At 39.4% G+C, this 20,080-nt stretch overlaps 1 protein-coding gene across 1 annotated transcript in view; it reads left to right on the top strand.

Moving 5' to 3' along the window:
* Positions 1-214: 214 nt before the first annotated feature.
* The window catches only part of LOC104410386 (ankyrin-3-like), a 44,280-nt gene continuing 24,414 nt past the window's right edge, over positions 215-20,080 (top strand). The window contains exons 1-9 of the mRNA XM_010020532.1: positions 215-330; positions 1,467-1,695; positions 2,260-2,385; positions 3,127-3,249; positions 3,732-3,758; positions 5,494-5,575; positions 9,841-16,257; positions 18,176-18,250; positions 19,132-19,263. Coding sequence (XP_010018834.1) covers positions 215-330; positions 1,467-1,695; positions 2,260-2,385; positions 3,127-3,249; positions 3,732-3,758; positions 5,494-5,575; positions 9,841-16,257; positions 18,176-18,250; positions 19,132-19,263 — 7,327 coding nt within the window. The remainder of the gene's footprint in view (positions 331-1,466; positions 1,696-2,259; positions 2,386-3,126; positions 3,250-3,731; positions 3,759-5,493; positions 5,576-9,840; positions 16,258-18,175; positions 18,251-19,131; positions 19,264-20,080) is intronic.

Genomic DNA, 20,080 nt, shown 5'->3' with positions numbered 1-20,080 from the left:
TGGGTGCGTGTTTGCTATTGACTTACAGGTATGTACTTCACTTACATCAGCATTGTTTTCTGGGGTGTGACATAAGATGTAGTATAATACATGTAGCTCAGCTGTTGGAAAACATTATTATCTAGGTTCTTTTTTTATGACTGAACCAAAATAACTTAAGATAGGGATGTTCCTATGTAGTCTGTATATGCTTGGTGTTTGAAAGAAAATCTCCATGGTTTATGTTTATGTAGGAGGTACTTCACCTGCACAGTGGGAGGATATCACAGGCACCACTCCGCTGACATTTGCAAATGACTGTGCCTCATTCACAACCAATGTTTCAGCCAGGTATGGTATCAGAGTTTGCCAAATGCACTTAGGGAGTAGTTTCCTGCGATTCTTTGGTGCTTCTTTGTCATTACATATCAGCATCCCACACATCTAGGGTTGCACATGAAGCTTTGTCCTGACCTTTCCTGCTGCTGTGATGTCTCCTGGCGATCACACATACTGTTTCTCTAAAGGCTGTAGTGCCACACAGGCGTTTGTTTTCTGCAAACAGCAAGAAAAAGGGAAAGCTTAAAATGCTCATTCAATTAAAAAAAATGGGGCGGATTCATAAAAATGTATTTGTTAAAAAAGTTAAAGATGTTCAATTTCTGCTGTGGGCTTTTTAGTTGAAAATTATGGAAAATTACTCTCACAAAAATATCATTTGCCAAAAAAATCATGGTTTGAAATGAATTTTGGTGGACTTAGTGGACTTACATGCTGATGAGAGACATTCAACAAGACCTGTACAGCTCACACCTCCTAGTGGAGAAAATTCATGGTTTGCCAGGTAAAGCGTTTATCATTTCAGTACATAATGTTTACACCTATAAAAAGCTTTATAAAGAGAGAGAATTGCTGAAAGAACCAACTAAATCAGGGCTGAAATATTGTGAAAAAGACTCATACAAACTACAAATTAAAATATTTATAACTTGTATCAAAATTGTCATCAAACTTAATCATAAGATGACATAATAACAGTATAACATCTATCTCTTTGGGCTACTTCACTGTGGACATATTCAGTTTCAACCTATATGGAGGATGTGATTCTGCTGCGTGAATGTGTTATAAAGGAGGTTTGGGCAAATCAAATATACAGTGAATCATCAGCACTTTATGTGTTGTGTGGTCACAGGAAATACAGTTTCCCCACTTTGGCTTCAAAGGAAGCTAAGAATAGATGGGTTTATGAGATACCAGCGTGAGAAGGGTCAGATATATGTATCAATATTTCATTGACAGGTATTCCCATTTTTGGATGCTTTAAGCTCCACTAAAAGAAGGAAAATTACAGCTTTGGGAAGTGTGCAAGGATAGCACTCATGAAAAATGGTCAAGGATCACAGGACATGGTTTCTCTTTAAAGGCTTAAGCAATGTTTGAGCATAAAGAAAAGTTGATTTAATGGTTTGCTTTTTCCCACTCAGATTTTGGCTCGCAGACTGTCATCAAGTACTAGAGACTGTTGGGCTGGCAACACAGCTTTATAGAGAATTAATATGCGTTCCTTATATGGCAAAGTTTGTAATATTTGCCAAAATGAATGACCCTGTGGAATCCAATTTGCGTTGCTTTTGCATGACTGATGACAAAGTGGACAAAACTTTGGAGCAACAAGAGAACTTTGAAGAAGTTGCAAGAAGCAAAGACATTGAGGTATCTCTTACTCAGCCAGCTTCTTCCTTGTGAATGGCCAGTGTGTTTTCCAAGTGGCAACAGGTCCTGCAAAAAAAACTATAAACCCAAAAAAATCAAGTTTCACAGCAGGCTGTGTCAAAAAATTCCTTGAAAGGAGGTCAAGAAAGGACAAGGCCGGGGGAGAGCATGAGGGCTTATCTCCAAATGGATGCCCCAGAACAGTCTGCAGCAGGGTTTGCAGTTGCTGCTGTTGAGTAACCTTGGCTGGGCTTTGCAGTGGTTGACCTGGAATTCTTCTCATTGACCCAGCAGACACAGTCACGAGGGCTGGTTTGTGGTGAATATGTAGTCATGAGCACACTGTTTCTTAAGGGAAATGATGCATTTTTACTGCGGAAAAGACACTCATATAACTTATGTTTCCCAAACTCCCTACACTCATAATACCTTGTCATATGAAGTGATTTTCTAATTTGTTGTTGAATTTAATCTGAGTGAGTACTTATGATTTAGCATCATATACTTATTTGCATGTATCTACTATGAAAAGAGGTTTTATTGACTTATTTATTGCTTTGGTAGGTTCTGGAAGGAAAACCTATTTACGTTGATTGCTATGGAAATCTGGCCCCTTTGACTAAAGGAGGACAGCAACTTGTTTTTAATTTTTATGCTTTCAAAGAAAATAGACTACCATTCTCTATCAAGGTAAAAGCAAAACAAGCCAAATAATTCTGCTGACTTTCCCCCCTCATTGATAACACTTTTTCAGCCTGATAGGACTAACTTGCCTCGACGATGTAAGTGTCATTGTTTAATATGTAACAGGGAGAGGGTGTTTTGCATGAAGCCACAAAAGAGCTGGGACCAGAATACCTATGATATGGATTCACAGCCTTTTATTAAAACTGTATCTCAAGTTAGACATCCAGAATATTACAGTTAGATTACTGTTTCCCAGGGACTAATCAAAGGAGGTGCATTGAATAGCATACTGTACAGCAGAACAGCCTTTAAAACATGTGCAGGTTGTTCATCTCTAGATTACCATGAATGCATACTCACTTTCCATAGGCTTATCATAGCTGCTGTGCAAAAGAATTTCTTAAGCATTTTGGTGAGCACATGTATAAAACATAGCAGAAAAAAAATGAAGGGGAGAAGAAAACATCTGTTGATGATATCCCAGTATGAAACTCTCTGGGTTAGACTCACTCAACGTCTTGTCTTTTGTGAATTTGCCATCACAGAGCTCCAGGCTGATCTACCTCTTTCAAGGCAACACCTTTTCTCCTTCAGCACCTTAGGCTAAGCTCCAGCTCAGTCACATTGGTCTTTACCTATTAGATCACTTCTTGTAGAAAGAAACTCTGAGAAACTCTCCAGAAACCTCCTCTAGGTGTCTGAATTACTACATATTACTGCACTGTATTAAAATTTCTCTTCTAGGTAAGAGACACCAGCCAGGAACCTTGTGGTCGATTATCGTTTTTGAAGGAACCAAAGACTACAAAAGGACTGCCACAAACAGCTGTTTGCAACTTGAATATCACTCTGCCAGCACACAAAAAGGTATTTGTTAGGAAAAGCAAACATTTTTCTTAGGGTTGGTTTGGTTTTATTTGTGCTCCTTTAGTTTTTGTCCTTTATTTTCCTGCTAGTGGTAAAGATACCCTGTGAAATGCCATTAATGAGAATGCTTTCAAATATGATTAAGGCTTTTTAAATTTATGTTTTATTGGTTTTCCTGTATGTAGAGTGCTTTTAAAGTCTCTTGTTACTGTGGTGTCAAGTTCCTATAATTTTTATGATTCCGTTTACAGCTCATGCTTCAGCCTGCAAGTCATAGGTTTATGCTTTCAATAATGTCACGTGTTGATTTGCATTGGATGTAAGATCTTTTTTCTTTTGTGTTGACATTTTGGGTTTGCTTTGCCTTATAAATCAGCTTGCATTTTGTGCTCCCAATTTGGTCCTTTTCATATCCTGATATTCTTTTCCCTGCTGTCCATTATAATATTCCTTGTCTCTGCAATGCATCTTGGGACCAAAAGGAAACAGAGTCAGATCAAGATGATGAGGTAATATAAACACTGTCTTCTGTTTTTATTTCCTTCAGATTTAGTGAAGAAAAGTAATATGTTATAGAAAAAACAGGCAACTACTTTCAACTATGGCACTGAATGATACAGACAGAATAACTATATCCTCGACATCTGATAGTCTGTTGCAAAACAGTAGAAGTGCACATATGTGGAAGAAATATGATTCTGTATTATGAAATTAAACCAAGCATTGAATAATAGCAGTCTAAAATCTAGCTTTTTTTTTTCCCCTGAAAAGGGATGTAATTATAAATATGAGACCAAGTCCATTTTTTGGAAAAATCAAGATGAGTTTAGTGGATATGATTTTACCTCTTGGAGTAATACTGCCAGTATTTTGGGAAAGTGTCTCTGAAAAGAAAAGTATTGCTGAAGCCACAATAGTGGCATATGATATTTTACTCCTGAAAATAAACTGGATTCTTCTGAAAAATCAGAAAAGCCAAGAACCATTTCTAAATATTGTGTACAAATCTATTTTCAGATAAATTTCAGATATTTGCAGCTTAAAAATCTACTGTTTACAGGAAGCTGCACCATTAGATTATCAGGGAATTAAGTAGGTTTTACTCATTAGAGGTAGTAATAAATGAGGTCACCATATAAAAGGAACTACATAGATATATCCCGTTTATCTAATTGATAAAGTTTTCTTCTCTTCCTGGTGGAAAATAAATAGCAGTACCCACCTGCTGATTAAAATAATAATAATAATGAAAAAAATAAACACAAAACAAAACAGTTCTTACATGTTAAAAAATAATAGCAACCACATTGCTTTGTCTCTGCAGGATTTGTTTCCAGTGTGCTATTATATAGCTATAACAATAGTTTTCTTTCTAAAGAAACCTTATTTTTAGCCATATAAACAAATGAGATGATCTCTAAAGGACTTTTAGTAACTAAGTTATCACACTAGCAGCTATGCCACTGAATGCAGCGACTTAGGATGCAATTTGTTAGTTAACAACAGTAGTCTGCTTTCTAATCTGCATCTTTGCTTTTTGTGCCTATTAAAAAAATCCCCTCCCGTGCCTTTTTTTGTCCTTAATGTATTCACTTTAAAGCCAGTGTACATTGTGGTGTATGTGCTTTCAGGACAAATTAATTTGGGGACAAATATTTGATCAGTCTAAGTTGTACTCTTCTGAATGTTTTATGTCTGTATCTGTAGTCTTTTGTGTTGATCTCTTTCTAGCCGAAGGTGGTTTATTTTACAGACAATGAATAATATCATAACATTTCTAGTAGTGTGAAGCAATTGGGGTAATATGGTATTGAGATACTTCAAGGCGGGATCGTGAGCTATCTAAGCTCTTCGACCTCATAAGCAGAGACGTTGCGAGCAGTAATGAACCGGAATGAACCCATGGGGTTATCTCTTAGGGTTGCAGTCCCTCCCCTGCTTGCTTCAGAAAGGTAGTCATTCACAGCAGGTTTCTGCCACCTCCAATACCGCACTCCCTGCTCCACAGCGCCTGATGCTCATTACATGGCAGACAGGAATGGAGACCGGCTCTGTCCCTTCCCTGCCTGCTTGCCCAGATTTGGCTTCAGCATGTCTTCCTGAAGCTGAATGGAAGCATCTATTCTCCCTTGTGGGGATGTGTACCATAAAATGCAGCCCATCATGCTGAGGTTCAATGATTGTTCTGTTCAAATGGGGAACAGCGATACGAAAGGCACTGAACAGTATTATGTTTTGTTGCAGACAGAGAAAGCTGACCGGCGCCAGAACTTTGTCTCCCTTGCTTTACGTAAGCGCTACAGCTATCTGACTGAGCCTGGAATGAGTGAGTTGCTCTTACCAAAGTACTAAATCATATATAGATGGTTTTTCATAAGAAGAGACATTTTTTCTATAAACGTTGTATTTGGTGTCACCCTGGAAAAAAGGCAAAAAGGAAAAAAAAAAAGCTATCTAAACCAAAACTCTTGGATGGTCTGTGAACTCTTGTGTTGTGAGAGCTTGAAGAATCCTGACTGGCAAATGACATGTGTTAGTTAAGTAAAAATATAATAATTTTTAAAAATGCCATGTAGCTCCAGAGTAGGAGGATTGCAAACTGCTTTCAAAAAGAGTCTGTTCCTCTTCCCTTTGAAACATTAGAGAGAGCTGCTGTAGAAGTGAATGTTATGCAAAAGTTTGGCAAGGCTGGAGAATGCCATTCAGATAAACGCTTAAATGTTTAGATGCTTAGCCAAAATGGACTCTCTCATATTTTATATTTTCCCTCTTCTTTCTCCTCCCCTTCCCTTTTTCCTCTATTCCTCGCAGATGCTTTTTATTCCCTGGCACCACACATTGCTTCCTCTTAAACTTAATTTCCCCTTGACCAGACCTGTGGCATTCCTTTCCTTCCCTTCCCTGTTAAATACAGTAATGTATTTGGCTTAGCTTTTCTTCCCTCACCTCTCATTTCTGAGGTTGACTGCTATTTTTCCTCATTCCCAGGCTTTTTCTTGCCTTTTTTTTCCCCTCATGACTTCTCAGTTGCTACCCTGCAACAGACCCTTTGATAGAATTCCATAAAATCCATAGACAAACTTCACCAGGTCTTGGGAGTTCCCACTGGATGGCTGCTGTTTAATTATCCTATAAGATCTGTGGCTTCTTTGGATCAGATGTGCTCCAGAATATATTACACTTCTCAGGCCTGGAAGAAGACTTCAAGCATATAACATCTGAAGAAGCTATCAGATCTGCTGAGACATCTTGATGGACTGTTAAGGTATTGTCAAAGGCTTGATGGGAACTGAGAGAGAGGGAAAGGAAGTTGCTTGAAAGGTGTTTGATGGCTCTGTATATTACTTACAGTTAGTTTTTCAGGCCTTATTGGGGGAAAATAAAAAAGGTAGCCTGATTGATTCACCAAAGGTCCATTAAGTTTCATTTTCAAAATGTGTAGGAAAAAATTTAAACCCACTTGAGGTGAACTCAAAGAACTCCTGATGGGTTAACACAGTAAAAGTTCCTGACCATTCTTTAACTATTCTATCCCTTTTGGCAATGGTTACTACTTAAGGCTGTGAGCTGCTCAAAAAGGTTATGCAAAAATGATTTTGCTTGCCAGGAAAGATCATAGATAGAGGTTTGTCTGTCAGCCTGAGCATCACCTGCTGTGCACAGGTAGCATGTAATCAGCAACTGGCTCTACACCTGCACAATGCCGGTGTGAGGGAAGGATGTGATCTTGGAGGTGCAGCTCCTTCAGAGAGCACGTATTACCCAACACAGAGCCAGGACTGCTGCTGCACAGGGCGTTTGCTCCAGTGACTGGATATGAGTGATGAACCTCTACCTATTTCCAGTGAATTTGATGGCACAGCTCCACCGTTTTGGTAGCAGCAGGGGTTATTCTTTTTACTCACACAAACTCATGTGTGCGTGCATGTGCACACACAGATTTTTTATCTCTGCACCCCGACACTGCCAATGCAGAAGGAAGTGAGGCAGATGGGGTACTACCCAGTCTCCCTGTCATTGGCCCTGCTTGGGGAAAGGGCCTAAAGGACCCTTCCCAGCAGCGAGGTCCTCATAGAAGAGGAGTGCTGCAGTGGTTTAAACCTGCTTGGTTCCGGCTGTTTGCTTGCAGCTGAAGAGGAGCAAGGCTGAGCTGGGGCCACTTGTATGGCCTCACTCAGCACTTTCAATTAACAGCTGCAAGTACAGCTTGGTGCACAGACAGTAGTAACTAACATCTATTTTCTGAAAAAATCTTGGATGCAGTAATGAAACTGTTAAGGCCAAGAGTGCCCAGTAGCCAAAAAGGACTGTTATAGAAAATCACTCTTTAGAATATTTAGAATATCCCACTCTAAAGTCTTGCATGGTTGTGGGGGTTTACTGTTTCAAAATGGTAAAATTGCACAGTTGCCTGCTGTTTGAGTTATGTCATAGCTGCGCACACCGGTGTACTACTTCGTTTTCTTTGTACTGGTGGTTCTTCTCAACTGCAATAAGGAGCACAGGAAAAACATCTTAAACATATCTGAATCCATGATTTAAAAGGAGAAAGAGCAGTTAAGAGGGGAATCTGTTGGTTTGATTGCCTTACTAGCCACTTGTGATAGACTGACTCATCACAGCACAGCAGGGTCCCTGTAAAGACATTTCCAAACATAAACTGCTGAACAAGTTGGTTTGTTGTTAGGTTTTTTCAGAATGATCTTGGAATTTCTTTGACTTGGGACTGTATGAACTTCTGGTGAATGTTAGCAGCTGCTGCTAATTAGTCTTCATAATAACATCTAGCTCATTTCATTAAGTACACTATGTTTTCTTCTTTGGGGGAAGGAAGAAGTAAGTTTGTTCTTGACATAGGCTGTGCCAGTCAGGCCTAGTATTCAAGCTCTCGTCAACCTGAATGTTCTCATACTGCAATATCTCCAGCCATCCGCATTGCCTTCTGGGCTTTGATTGGCTTCTATAGGACCAGCACATTTCTCCTTGCAGGATATGGACCTGTGGTATACTGAATATTCACAATTCTATAAGAGTACTAGTTCTTTAAGTTTAACAGTTTAGTATTAGCCTTGTTAGGCTTCTTTCAGTGTAAGATACCGTCTGTCTATGAGACAGATCAAGCAGGTTTGACAAATTATTAGCATAACTTCAGAGAAAGGTATGTTGAATAAGTTTGGCTATTTTAGCTCCATTTCTACAGCTTTTTTTAAAAAGCCCACTAAGTTACTTCAATGACAACTCTCTGAATGTTATTGCTGTATCAGAGGATATCTATATTGTAATGGAATTCCCAGAAATACTGTGTTCTGGCATAAGTACTTCCTGTGATGCAAAATGTGGTTGATTATGATTTTCTTCAAAATGCCTATGAATAAGCTGAGTCTTCTGGGGGATGATAACAGTTAACAGGTTTGTTCTTGCCAGGAAGTTTTTGCATAATATATTGTTCTTCGACTGCTTTTCTAATGTTACCTTTTGAGAAATGTAAAGTTGAACAGGTCTGTCTTTGAGCTGATACAAGAAATCTCCTCAAAAGGTACCAAGACACTACATCTTGTAGAAAAAGTGTACTCTTCTTTTAATGGCCTCTTGTGAAATAATTTTGTAAGGTTTACATATTTGTGCTTAATACAGCATAAAAACAGATATTAATCTGTGTGCTCGTTTTGACATGATATATTGTGCATGAATAAAACCTGATTCAGTTGCTTTGCTTGCTCACGTTTATCATGTATCATATTTTCCATATTTTATGTATGACATGCTTCTTAAAATCATTTCATATAAAGTTTTACTTTAGTTTTTACCAAACAAAAGGAATATCGCATGAGAAACAAATGCAAAAGTTCCTTTTCTTTTTTTCTTTTTATTATTTTTTTAAGATATCGACTCAGAAAAGCTCTTGCTCTTATTGGCTTTGTGAGTGTGAAGCATATCCGAATTGTGCATGGGAGATATAGATTTGAATTTATTCCAATTGCTTCACAGTTTGCACATCAATTGCCTGTCACTTAAAGGAATTTTGGGTTCTGCATGAAATACTTCTGAGTGGCTTAAGAAAAAAAAACTTTAGCTATATAATGTCCTTTTTACTCAAGTTTATATTTTGTATAGGTTCAATATCTGAATAGAACAACAACAACAGAAATTATTAAAAGGATAATTCTAATAGTTGTGCAAAGCAGAGACATACCAAAACAGGCAAAATAGAACTCTCATGAATATTTCAGAAGTAGCACATCAGAAAGTCAATAGGAAGTAAGAGAAGAAATTTTGATGTGGCTTTATTTTTACCTTATGGATTCCTTCTTTGTGTTTTCTGTTCTTCATTGTTTGCAGATTTAGTTGCTATGTGCTGTCTTTCATTTCACACAGCTTTTTGGTTTGGACCAGTCATCAGTATACGGCTCATTCCTATTTTTTTCTTCATTTTTAAATCTTCTTTTGCCTCCTTCATCCTAACTCATGCAAACAATTGTACTTGCTTTTTGTAATATTATAACGTTTACTGACCAATTTTCTTCTCTGGTCTCTCTGTTTTTCAATCATTTTTGTTGATTTTTATGTTTGATTTTAATTTAACAATTTAAGAAACAGTTGAACGGAGTGCAGGAGCAACAAGATCCCTACCTGCTACTTACTCATACAAGCCATTCTTTTCAACACGGCCATATCAGTCATGGACAACAGCTCCAATTACAGTGCCTGGGCAAACTAAATCAGGCTTCACTTCCTTATCAAGTTCTTCCTCTAACACTCCTACAGCTTCCCCATTAAAATCAATATGGTCTGTTTCTTCTGCTTCTCCAATCAAATCCACATTAGGAGCTTCTACCACATCTTCAGTTAAATCTGTTAGTGATGTAGCATCTCCGATTAGATCATTTCGGACAATCTCTTCGCCAATAAAAACTGTGGTATCGCAGCCTCCATACAATATACAGGTTACTTCAGGCTCTTTCGTCAGAGCTCCCGCAGTCACAGAAGCTGCTAGTCTAAAAGGGCTGGCATCCACTACCACATTCCCCTCTCGGACATCTCCAGTGACTACAGCAGGATCTCTTTTGGAGAGATCATCCATAACCATGACGCCTCCAGCATCCCCCAAATCCAGCATTAACATGTACTCTTCAAGTTTGCCACTCAAATCGGTCATCACATCAGCATCTTCACTTTTATCGTCCCCTCTAAAGTCAGTGGTGTCACCTGCTAAGTCAGCAGTTGATGCTGTTTCATCCTCTAAAGTCATGATGGCCTCATCTCTCTCGTCGCCACCAAAACATGTAGCTGGGCACACAGATGTACCGTTGCTTAATGGATCTGTGTCACCTCTGAAATACCCATCTTCTACCAACTTAATAAATGGATCCAAAACTGCAGCTGTTTTTCAAGACAAGATCACTGCAGCTGCACATTCTGCAAGTTGTGCTGCTAATGCAGTTGCTGACACAGCTGAGAAAGTGTTTTCAACAGCTACAACAATGCCATTTTCTCCACTCAGGTCATATGTGTCTTCAGCATCATCAGCTTTCCAGTCAATGAGAACTCCTCCGGCAGGTGCTTTGTACACAGCCCTTGGGTCACTATCTGCGACTACCTCATCAGTAACTTCATCAACAATAACAGTGCCAGTATATTCTGTAGTCAATGTTTTGTCTGAACCAGCATTAAAGAAGCTCCCAGAGTCGTCTGCACTTACAAAATCAGCTGCTGCGTTACTGTCACCTATTAAAACATTGACTACAGAGGCACGCACACAGCCTCCCTTTAATCGGACTTCATCTCCGATAAAATCATCCTTGTTTTTAGCACCCTCTGCTCTCAAATTGTCCACACCATCTTCCTTATCCTCCAGTCAGGAGATACTGAAAGATGTTGCTGAAATGAAAGAGGATCTAATAAGAATGACTGCAATATTGCAGACAGATGTCACAGAGGACAAACCGTTCCAACCTGAGATACCAAAAGAGGGTAGAATTGATGATGAAGAGCCCTTTAAAATTGTTGAGAAAGTAAAAGAGGACTTAGTAAAAGTTAGTGAGATACTGAAAAAAGATGTGTGTTTAGAAAGTAAAGGGTCTGCTAAAGTATCCAAAAGTGATCAAGGACACCTGTCTGAGGATGACTGGGTAGAGTTCAGTACAGAGGAGATTGATGAAGCGAGACAGCGAGCTTTGACAAGCCCTCCTATACCTGTTCCAGAGAAGGTCCAAATTAAAACTAAAACTGTGTCGGAAAAGGATTATAGCTTGTCAAAAGTTATTGATTACTTAGCAAATGATATTGGTAGCAGTTCATTAACAAACATAAAATACAAGTTTGAAGAGGGGAAAAAAGAAGGTGAAGAGAGACAAAAACGCATTTTAAAACCAGCTATTGCTTTGCAGGAACATAAACTTAAAATGCCTCCAGCCTCCATGAGGCCTTCGACGTCAGAAAAGGAGTTATGTAAAATTGCAGATTCCTTTTTTGGAACAGATACTATTTTAGAGTCTCCAGATGACTTTTCTCAACACGATCAAGATAAAAGTCCCTTATCTGACAGTGGCTTTGAAACAAGGAGTGAAAAGACACCTTCTGCCCCACAAAGTGCTGAAAGCACAGGGCCAAAACCACTTTTCCATGATGTACCCATCCCTCCCGTCATTACAGAAACACGAACTGAAGTAGTGCATGTTATCCGCAGTTATGAACCATCATCGGAAGAAGTTTCAGAACAGAAAGCAGAGGAGCAACCAGCATCAAAACCTACCCCTACATTTACGGAGCTGGAGCAAAAACCTGCTGGATCTATTAAAGAGAAGGTTAAAGCTTTTCAAATGAAAGCCAGCAGCAGTGAAGATGATGACCATAAGTGCGTCCTTAGCAAAGGTGTTCGAGTAAAAGAAGAAACTCATATCACTACAACAACTAGGATGGTTTATCATAAAACTCCATGCACTGAAAGCACATCTGAAAGAATCGAGGAAACAATGTCTGTTCATGACATAATGAAAGCCTTTCAATCTGGACGTGACCCTTCCAAAGAACTGGCAGGTCTGTTCGAACATAAATCATCAGTAACATCTGATGTTAGCAAGTCTGCTGAAACTTCACCACAACATGCAGAGAAGGACAGCAAAATGAAACCCAAACTGGAGCGAATAATAGAGGTCCATATTGAACAAGGTAATCAGGCTGAACCTACTGAAGTCATTATTAGAGAAACAAAAAAGCATCCAGAAAAAGAAATGTATGTATATCAGAAAGACTTACCTCGGGGAGATACTAACTTAAAAGAGTTGGAAAAACATGATGCTTTTCCTTGTTCAGACGAACAAGGTCAGCAAGAAGAAGAGGAGCTCACGGCTGAAGAGTCACTTCCTTCTTATCTGGAATCCTCTAGAGTTAACACTCCCGTGTCCCAGGAAGAAGACAGTCGCCCTAGTTCTGCTCAACTCATGTCTGATGACTCTTACAAAACACTGAAGCTTTTGAGTCAGCACTCAATAGAATACCATGATGATGAGTTGTCAGAACTAAGAGGGGAGTCTTACAGGTTTGCTGAGAAAATGCTTCTTTCAGAAAAGCTAGATGTATCACATTCTGATACTGAGGAGTCAGTTACTGACCATACTCTACCGCTTAGTGCAGAGTTACAGGGGTCTGATAAACGATGCAGAGAAAAAGTAGCTATCGCCCCCAAAAAAGAGATTCTCTCCAAAATCTATAAAGATGTATCTGAAAATGGTGTAGGTAAAATATCTAAAGATGATCATTATGATAAAGTGACAGTGTTACACTATACTGGAGATGTTAGTAGTCCAAAACATGCGATGTGGATGCGCTTTACTGAGGACAGATTAGACAGAGGTAGAGAAAAGTTGATATATGAAGACAGGGTGGACAGGACTGTTAAAGAGGCAGAAGAAAAACTGACTGAAGTATCACAGTTTTTTCGAGATAAAACAGAGAAGTTGAATGATGAGCTACAGTCTCCAGAGAAAAAACAACATAAAAAATCCAGCAAAGAAATACATTCTAGCCAGAGCTCTGCCAGCAGCAGCCCTGAGAAAGTTCTGCTTTCTGAATTGCCATCGTCCGGTGACGAATGGAGTAAAGTGAAGCAGTATGCACATGATGGGAAATGCTTTCCCAAGGTGGAGGAAAGAAAAGCATCCAGTTTGCCCAGCAGCCCTGAAAAAAGGATATTTGTGCAACCTGCAGAGGACTCTAAACAAACTATGGAACACAAAGGAAGTGCTCAGCAGACTGGAGGACCTGAGGTTTCACAGACTGGATTTCAGCTGAAGCAATCAAAGCTCAGTTCAATTAGGCTTAAATTTGAACAAAGTATAAGTCCAAGGGGTAAGGATGTACCGCAAGAAGAAAAAAAGCTGGATGGTCAGTCCAAAATTCCAGTAAAGAAATTGCAAGAAAGTAAGTTACCCGTTTATCAGTTTTATTCCAGAGAGAAACATGCAAAGCAAGTAGAGGTCATTGATGGAAGCACAGCTTTACAGAGAGAGGTGAAAATACAAGAAGACTTTGTTCCAGGTAAAGGGAAAGCTATTGAAGACTTCCATGCTTCAGACACACAAAAACAAAGAACTGAGATGAGTAAAGGCATGCCAGAATACTTTCCAGAACCACATGCAAGAGAGCTGGCGTATGGCTCAGACTCAACAACAAAGGGACACTGGGACAAAAAAATCTATAGGACATGGGAAAGTCCTGGAACTCCTAATCATAAAACACAAAAAGAAAAACTTTCACATGTGCTCGTTCCAGATACAGTAAAAGAAAACCATGTTGATCATGCTGAAACTAAAACTGACCCAAAAAGTGAACTTATCACTGTGACAGAGCACAAACTGGCAACAAATGGAATTCATTCAGAAGAAGTGAAGGAACTGACTGTAAAATCACCCTCAAAAAGGGTTTTATACAGAGAATTTGTTGTCAGGGAGGGGGAACGTAATGGTGAAGTGGCTGATAAAATATCCAAGAGGAAAGAAGAAATTGCTGTGTCCCATATTCCAGTCAGAATTGTTGAGGAGAAGAGAACCATGCTTGATGGTGTCTATGAACTTTCAGCTAAAGTATCTCAATCAGCAGTGATTAAGGAAAAAGTTGAGAGGCAGATTGATTATGTGGAAGATGAAAAAATAAAGCATTCAGAAATCAGAAAAGTTACCAAGCAGCAGAGCTCAGTAGGTCTAAGTCCTCCTATTGAGGAAACAGAGACATCCCCTAGCAAATCACCAGATTCTTTAGAATGTAGTCCAGGAAAGGAATTTCCTTCGAGTGAGTTAGTTGACCCTGCTGCCAGTGATTACTTGGGTAAAGTTGCACCACTAGTAAGCACTGAAGGAGTAAAAGATATTAAGACCTTACCTGTTTATGTCAGTTTTGTTCAAGTAGGAAAGCAATATGAGAAAGAGGTGCAACAGGGAAATATTAAAAAAATTGTCAGTCAGGAGAGTAAGACCGTACAAGAGACAAGGGGGACATTTTACACAGCTAGGCAACAAAAACAACCTCCTTCTCCACAAGGTAGTCCAGAAGATGACACACTAGAACAAGTGTCCTTTATAGATAGTTCTGGTAAAAGCCCTTTAACACCAGAAACACCGAGTTCAGAGGAAGTGAGTTACGAGTTTACGTCTAAAACACCCGACTCACTAATAGCTTATATCCCGGGCAAGCCCAGTCCTATACCTGAGGTATCTGAGGAATCAGAGGAGGAAGCAGATGCTAAGTCAACATCTGTAAAACAGGCAGAGGTTGAGGAACCACAGATTGACAAAGCCTTACTTAATCATATAAATAAGGACTCTAACAAAAGACCCAAATGTAACAGAGTTGCCTATATTGAATTCCCTCCTCCTCCACCGCTGGATGCAGATCAAGGCGATTTAGAGAAGAAGCCTCATTATTCCACTGAGAGTGAAATGGAGATGACAGAAGTGAACTTGCAAGATGAACATGACAAATGTCAACTAGCTGAACCTGTCATAAGAGTACAGCCACCATCTCCTGTGCCACTGGGAGCAGATGTCAGTGACTCCAGTGATGATGAATCTCTCTATCAACCTGTTCCACTTAAAAAGTATACATTCAAACTGAGAGAACTGGAAGATGACCAGAAAGAAACCTCAAAACCCAGAGCCCCTGAAAAGATTGAGAAACAGAAAGAGTTAGGACATCCCACTTCTGGGAAACCTAATGAGCTTGACATTGGGCTTGATTCACCCCAGAATGATGTAGTACAAAATGGGAGTAACAATGACCAGTCTGTCACAGAGTGTTCCATAGCAACCACTGCAGAATTCTCCCATGATACTGATGCAACAGAGATTGACTCTCTTGACGGTTATGATTTGCAAGATGAAGATGATGGTTTAACTGAGAGTGATTCTAAACTTGCAGGTCCGGCAGTTGAAACCAAAAAGGACGTATGGACTACAGAAGGCATTCTAAAGCAAACTGATCGCTGCTTTAGCCAGAGTAAGCTTGAAGTCATTGAGGAGGAAGGCAAGGTAGGCCCTGAAGAAGACAAGGCACCTTCGAAGGGTTCAGCTTCTGAAAAAGCCGGAGATAAGAGCGATCAGAAGTCAGGGGCACAGTTTTTCACTTTGGAAGGCAGACACCCTGACAGGACTGTATTTCCCGATACATATTTCAGTTACAAAGTAGATGAAGAATTTGCAACACCTTTCAAAACAGTGGCCACCAAGAGTCTAGATTTTGATCCGTGGTCCAGTAACCGAGGTGATGATGAAGTATTTGAGACTAAATCAAGGGATGATGAGGCTAAGCCATTTGGTCTGGCAGTGGAAGACAGATCTCAAGCAACAACACCTGATACAACTCCAGCCAGAACTCCAACAGATGAAAGTACGCCAACTAGCGAGCCCAACCCCTTCCCATTTCATGAAGGGAAGATGTTTGAGATGACTCGCAGTGGTGCAATTGACATGAGCAAGAGGGATTTTGTTGAAGAAAGACTCCAATTTTTTCAGATTGGTGAGCATACTTCTGAAGGGAAGTCAGGGGACAAGGGGGAAGGGGATAAAAATACAGTCACTGCCATCACACAGCCACAGGCAGGGGACAACACTGTAGAAACAAACCTAGAGAGACCAGTAGAAACAACAGCAGTTGAACATAAGCCCATCATCCAGGCCAGTGGAGATTGCATGGAACAAACACTCAGTAGTAACTCACTGGAAAAAACATCGGCAGCAGTAAACGCTTCTAAAGTCGATCCCAAATTGCGCACACCAATTAAAATGGGAATTTCTGCTTCCACCATGACTCTGAAGAAAGATGGCCCTGGCGAAGTGACAGATAAGATAGAAGCTGTGATGCCAAGTGGTCAGGGATTAGACAATGAAAATGTAGCAGTGATTGTGAGTTCAGCTTCTAGCCAGACAAGCTGTAGGCAAACAGAAAATACTGATTTTCCAAAAGATAATTTTAATAACAACAACAATTTGGATTCATCTGCTGTCCCTACAGATGATATTACTCATAATGTAGTGCTAAAAGAACATTTGGAACCGAAATGTTCCCTCCAGAAAGCTAATCAAGCGAAAAGCACTTCAGGAAAAGGTACAGGGACAACACAAGGACACAGAGTAAGAGATAAGCAAAAACCACATGGAGAGCAGCAAAAGTCAACAGAGTTGATAGGAGCTAGAGGAAAATCAAAGCTTCCTGTAAAGGCCAGCTCAGTAAAAGAAGTCTTTTCACAAAATAATCTCCAAAGCAATACAGGGAGTAAAGTGAGAGGGGCTAGTAAGCCTGACAAAGCAAAACGAAATAATTCTTCTCCCTGTCTAGAAGCAAGGTCTAGGATTCCTGTAAAAAATACACATAGGAGTAATCTAGCTAGAAGAACTCCAGCCCTGCCAAAACAAGAGCAGGTAGAGAAAGAAAAACCAAAACAGCTTCCTTCTAAATTACCAGTAAAGGTAAGATCTACCTCCGTCACCATGACAACAGTTAAAGTAAGAAAAAATCAGCTTAGGGAGGTATGTAAACATTCTATTGAATATTTTAAGGGAATTAGTGGTGAGACATTAAAGCTTGTGGATCGTCTATCTGATGAAGAGAAAAAGATGCAGTCAGAGGTCTCTGATGATGAAGAAGACAGTACATCAAGGAACACATCCTTATCAGAAGCTACTCAAGTTTACCAGCCTTCCATTACATCGAAGTCTGCTAGAGACATGAGAACAGAGGCAGCATCTATAAAATCAAAGATTGAAAAGGCCGACAGTGAGAGGAGGAGGAGTAAGAGGACTGGTGAGAATGAAGGCAGTCAGGTTTCTGGAGCTCTCATGGCTCACCTCGTGGAGATCAAGCCTAGTTTGTAAAACTTTCAACTTGTTGATCCTAGTGCATGAACTGTTGTGATTGCCTGTGGAGTGACTTAACTGTAGTGTTCATTCTGTCATTGTCATCTGTATGTGCTGTCTTATACTCTTCTTTTTTCCTTCAAACAAATCCTGTACTGTAGAAAGCTAGTGAAGCATGCAAGACATTCATGTAACTCAATAATTTATGTAACTCAGAAACTGAAAGATTTCTTTTGTGACAGCAAATTTATTCTGTCAAAGTAGAGAAAATAGATTATAATCTGCTTTTGGTGGTGTCCACCAGTAATTGAACAATTTGTGTACAGTCTAACAGCTACATTGTCAGCATGTTTGACTTCATTACACGACATCATGTAGTTTGACATTTGGCTTTACACAGGTGAAAACCTAAAAGCTGTAAAAAAAATTGCTTTGTAGGTTATTAGGACACACAACCATTCTAGTAAACAATATAAGCACCGGCAACTTAGTCAAATTAAAGCTATATTTATAAGAAACTATTGTCCAGAATTGTGGTTTTCTGTACAAGACCTTTTTAATCGAGAAATTGTAAATCACAGGTCCACAGAGTCCATGTGAACGGACAGATATAAGGATGGCAATTGTAGCCGATCACCTAGGACTTAGCTGGACAGGTAAGCTTTCCTGCTTTAATATTGAAATCAGTCTTCACCATTACATTTTCAAGTAGTCTTTTATCTAAAGCCTCAGCAATGCCACATCCGGCTCTTCTGAATTCACAGTGAGCCCAGCCTCCCAAAACATGCAACACGTTGCTGGGCAAAGATGCCAAGTAGGAAATTATCTCATACTCTTACAATAAACCAAACAGAAATTCAAAATGGCTCTTGCTTCAAGATGCTCACTCTCAAATGAGTTTGAGAGGATCTATCTACTTGGGCTCAGGGCTGCCCCTGGATCTGGACAGCAGTTTCCCCAAAGCCCTGGATGCTGCAGGTAGCCCAGCAGTGCATCAGCAAGTCAGTGCCATACGTGAGGCTGCCCAGTTCTATGCCCAGTGTACCTTTATATATTGATGGGCAGAGCTGACCTTCATGTACCTAGGGCTGCAGCAGCCAGCTCTCCCTGGGCATAGGTGGTGACAGTACCAGTGCTGAGCTGCACAGTGAGCCCACAAAGGAGGAACAGTCACCAGCAAGATCAGATTTTATAAATTAGTGGTAATGAGGTAGTCTCCATGGAGGTTTTTTTCACTATGCTTAAGTGGCTTACTGAGTATAAATATGATAATAGCTCACAGAGACAATTGAAATCCAAAATTATGCCTGTCTTAGGAAATTAAAGTATGAGTATATAATGTCATGTTCATTGTTATCTGTAAAGCTTGTGCCAGGTAGTTTTGTTGACATCTGTGTGACCCAAGAAAGATAGCATTTTTAAGCCTGACAGGATGACTGAAGGATTTGTTTTGTATGGTGTTTTTGTTGTTGTCTTCTTTTCTTTCCTGCTTTCTTTTTTTTTTTTTTTTTTTTTTTGTTGTTTTTTGTCTTTATAGAACTGGCAAGAGAACTGAATTTTTCTGTGGATGAAATAAACCAAATCCGAGTAGAAAACCCAAATTCTCTTATCGCTCAAAGCTTCATGTTATTAAAAAAATGGGTTACCAGAGATGGGAAAAATGCTACAAGTAAGTTCAAGTAGTTACTTTTGTTGTTTATAAGTTTTAGCCCATTTCATCTGTTGCCTGATCTAAACAGCTTAAATTGAAGAAGACATTTTTAATGTCTTTTGCAAACCACTGGTGGGAAAAAAGTTTCAGTTGTATTTTTACCGGAAGTCAGAAACATGTACTGAAATATTTATTCAGTATATATGCAGAAGGAAGTAATCTGTTCTGCACATCCATAATTGATGGGACAAGTAGTGAACTTAAACTCCAGTAAGGAAAATATTAGGGTAAACTTTGCAATAGCAAGGAACATGAAACATAGAAATAGGCTGCCTGAAGAAGTTAGGTAGTCGGTCTTGCAGTATTGCAGGTTATAAGAAATGACTAAACCTCCTTCTGTAAGGAGTGATGGAGATGCTGAGCCTGCACTAATTCTGCTGGATTTGTCATGCATTTCATTTGAATTGCTCAAATTGAAAGAGAGATTTTGATTTATGTGTTAGGTCATTGGCACTTGTAACTGTTCTCTAATCCACACACTCCTACATAGTATTTGAGTCTACTTTGATTTCTTTCACCGTAAAAGTAATTTACCATATTACTGTCCTCACATAATGAGATTACTGTAAATGAAATATCACGATGTACTGCATGAATAGCCTTATATGCATTGTCACCTACATTGCTACCTATTCTGCTGTTCCTCAAAAAGAATGGTGAAAGGATTTTTATACTCCTTTTATGCTCCAGTAAAATGATGTTTTGTTTCAGATGTAAGTAAATATGTTCTTTAAGAACTCTATGACCTTGTTCTTTGTGCCTTTTGTGTTGCAAT

The sequence above is a fragment of the Nestor notabilis genome, unplaced genomic scaffold (genome assembly GCF_000696875.1).
Source record: "Nestor notabilis isolate BGI_N333 unplaced genomic scaffold, ASM69687v1 scaffold17738, whole genome shotgun sequence".
Taxonomy (NCBI): Eukaryota; Metazoa; Chordata; class Aves; order Psittaciformes; family Psittacidae; genus Nestor; species Nestor notabilis.
This window is presented reverse-complemented; position numbering and strand designations above follow the sequence as displayed.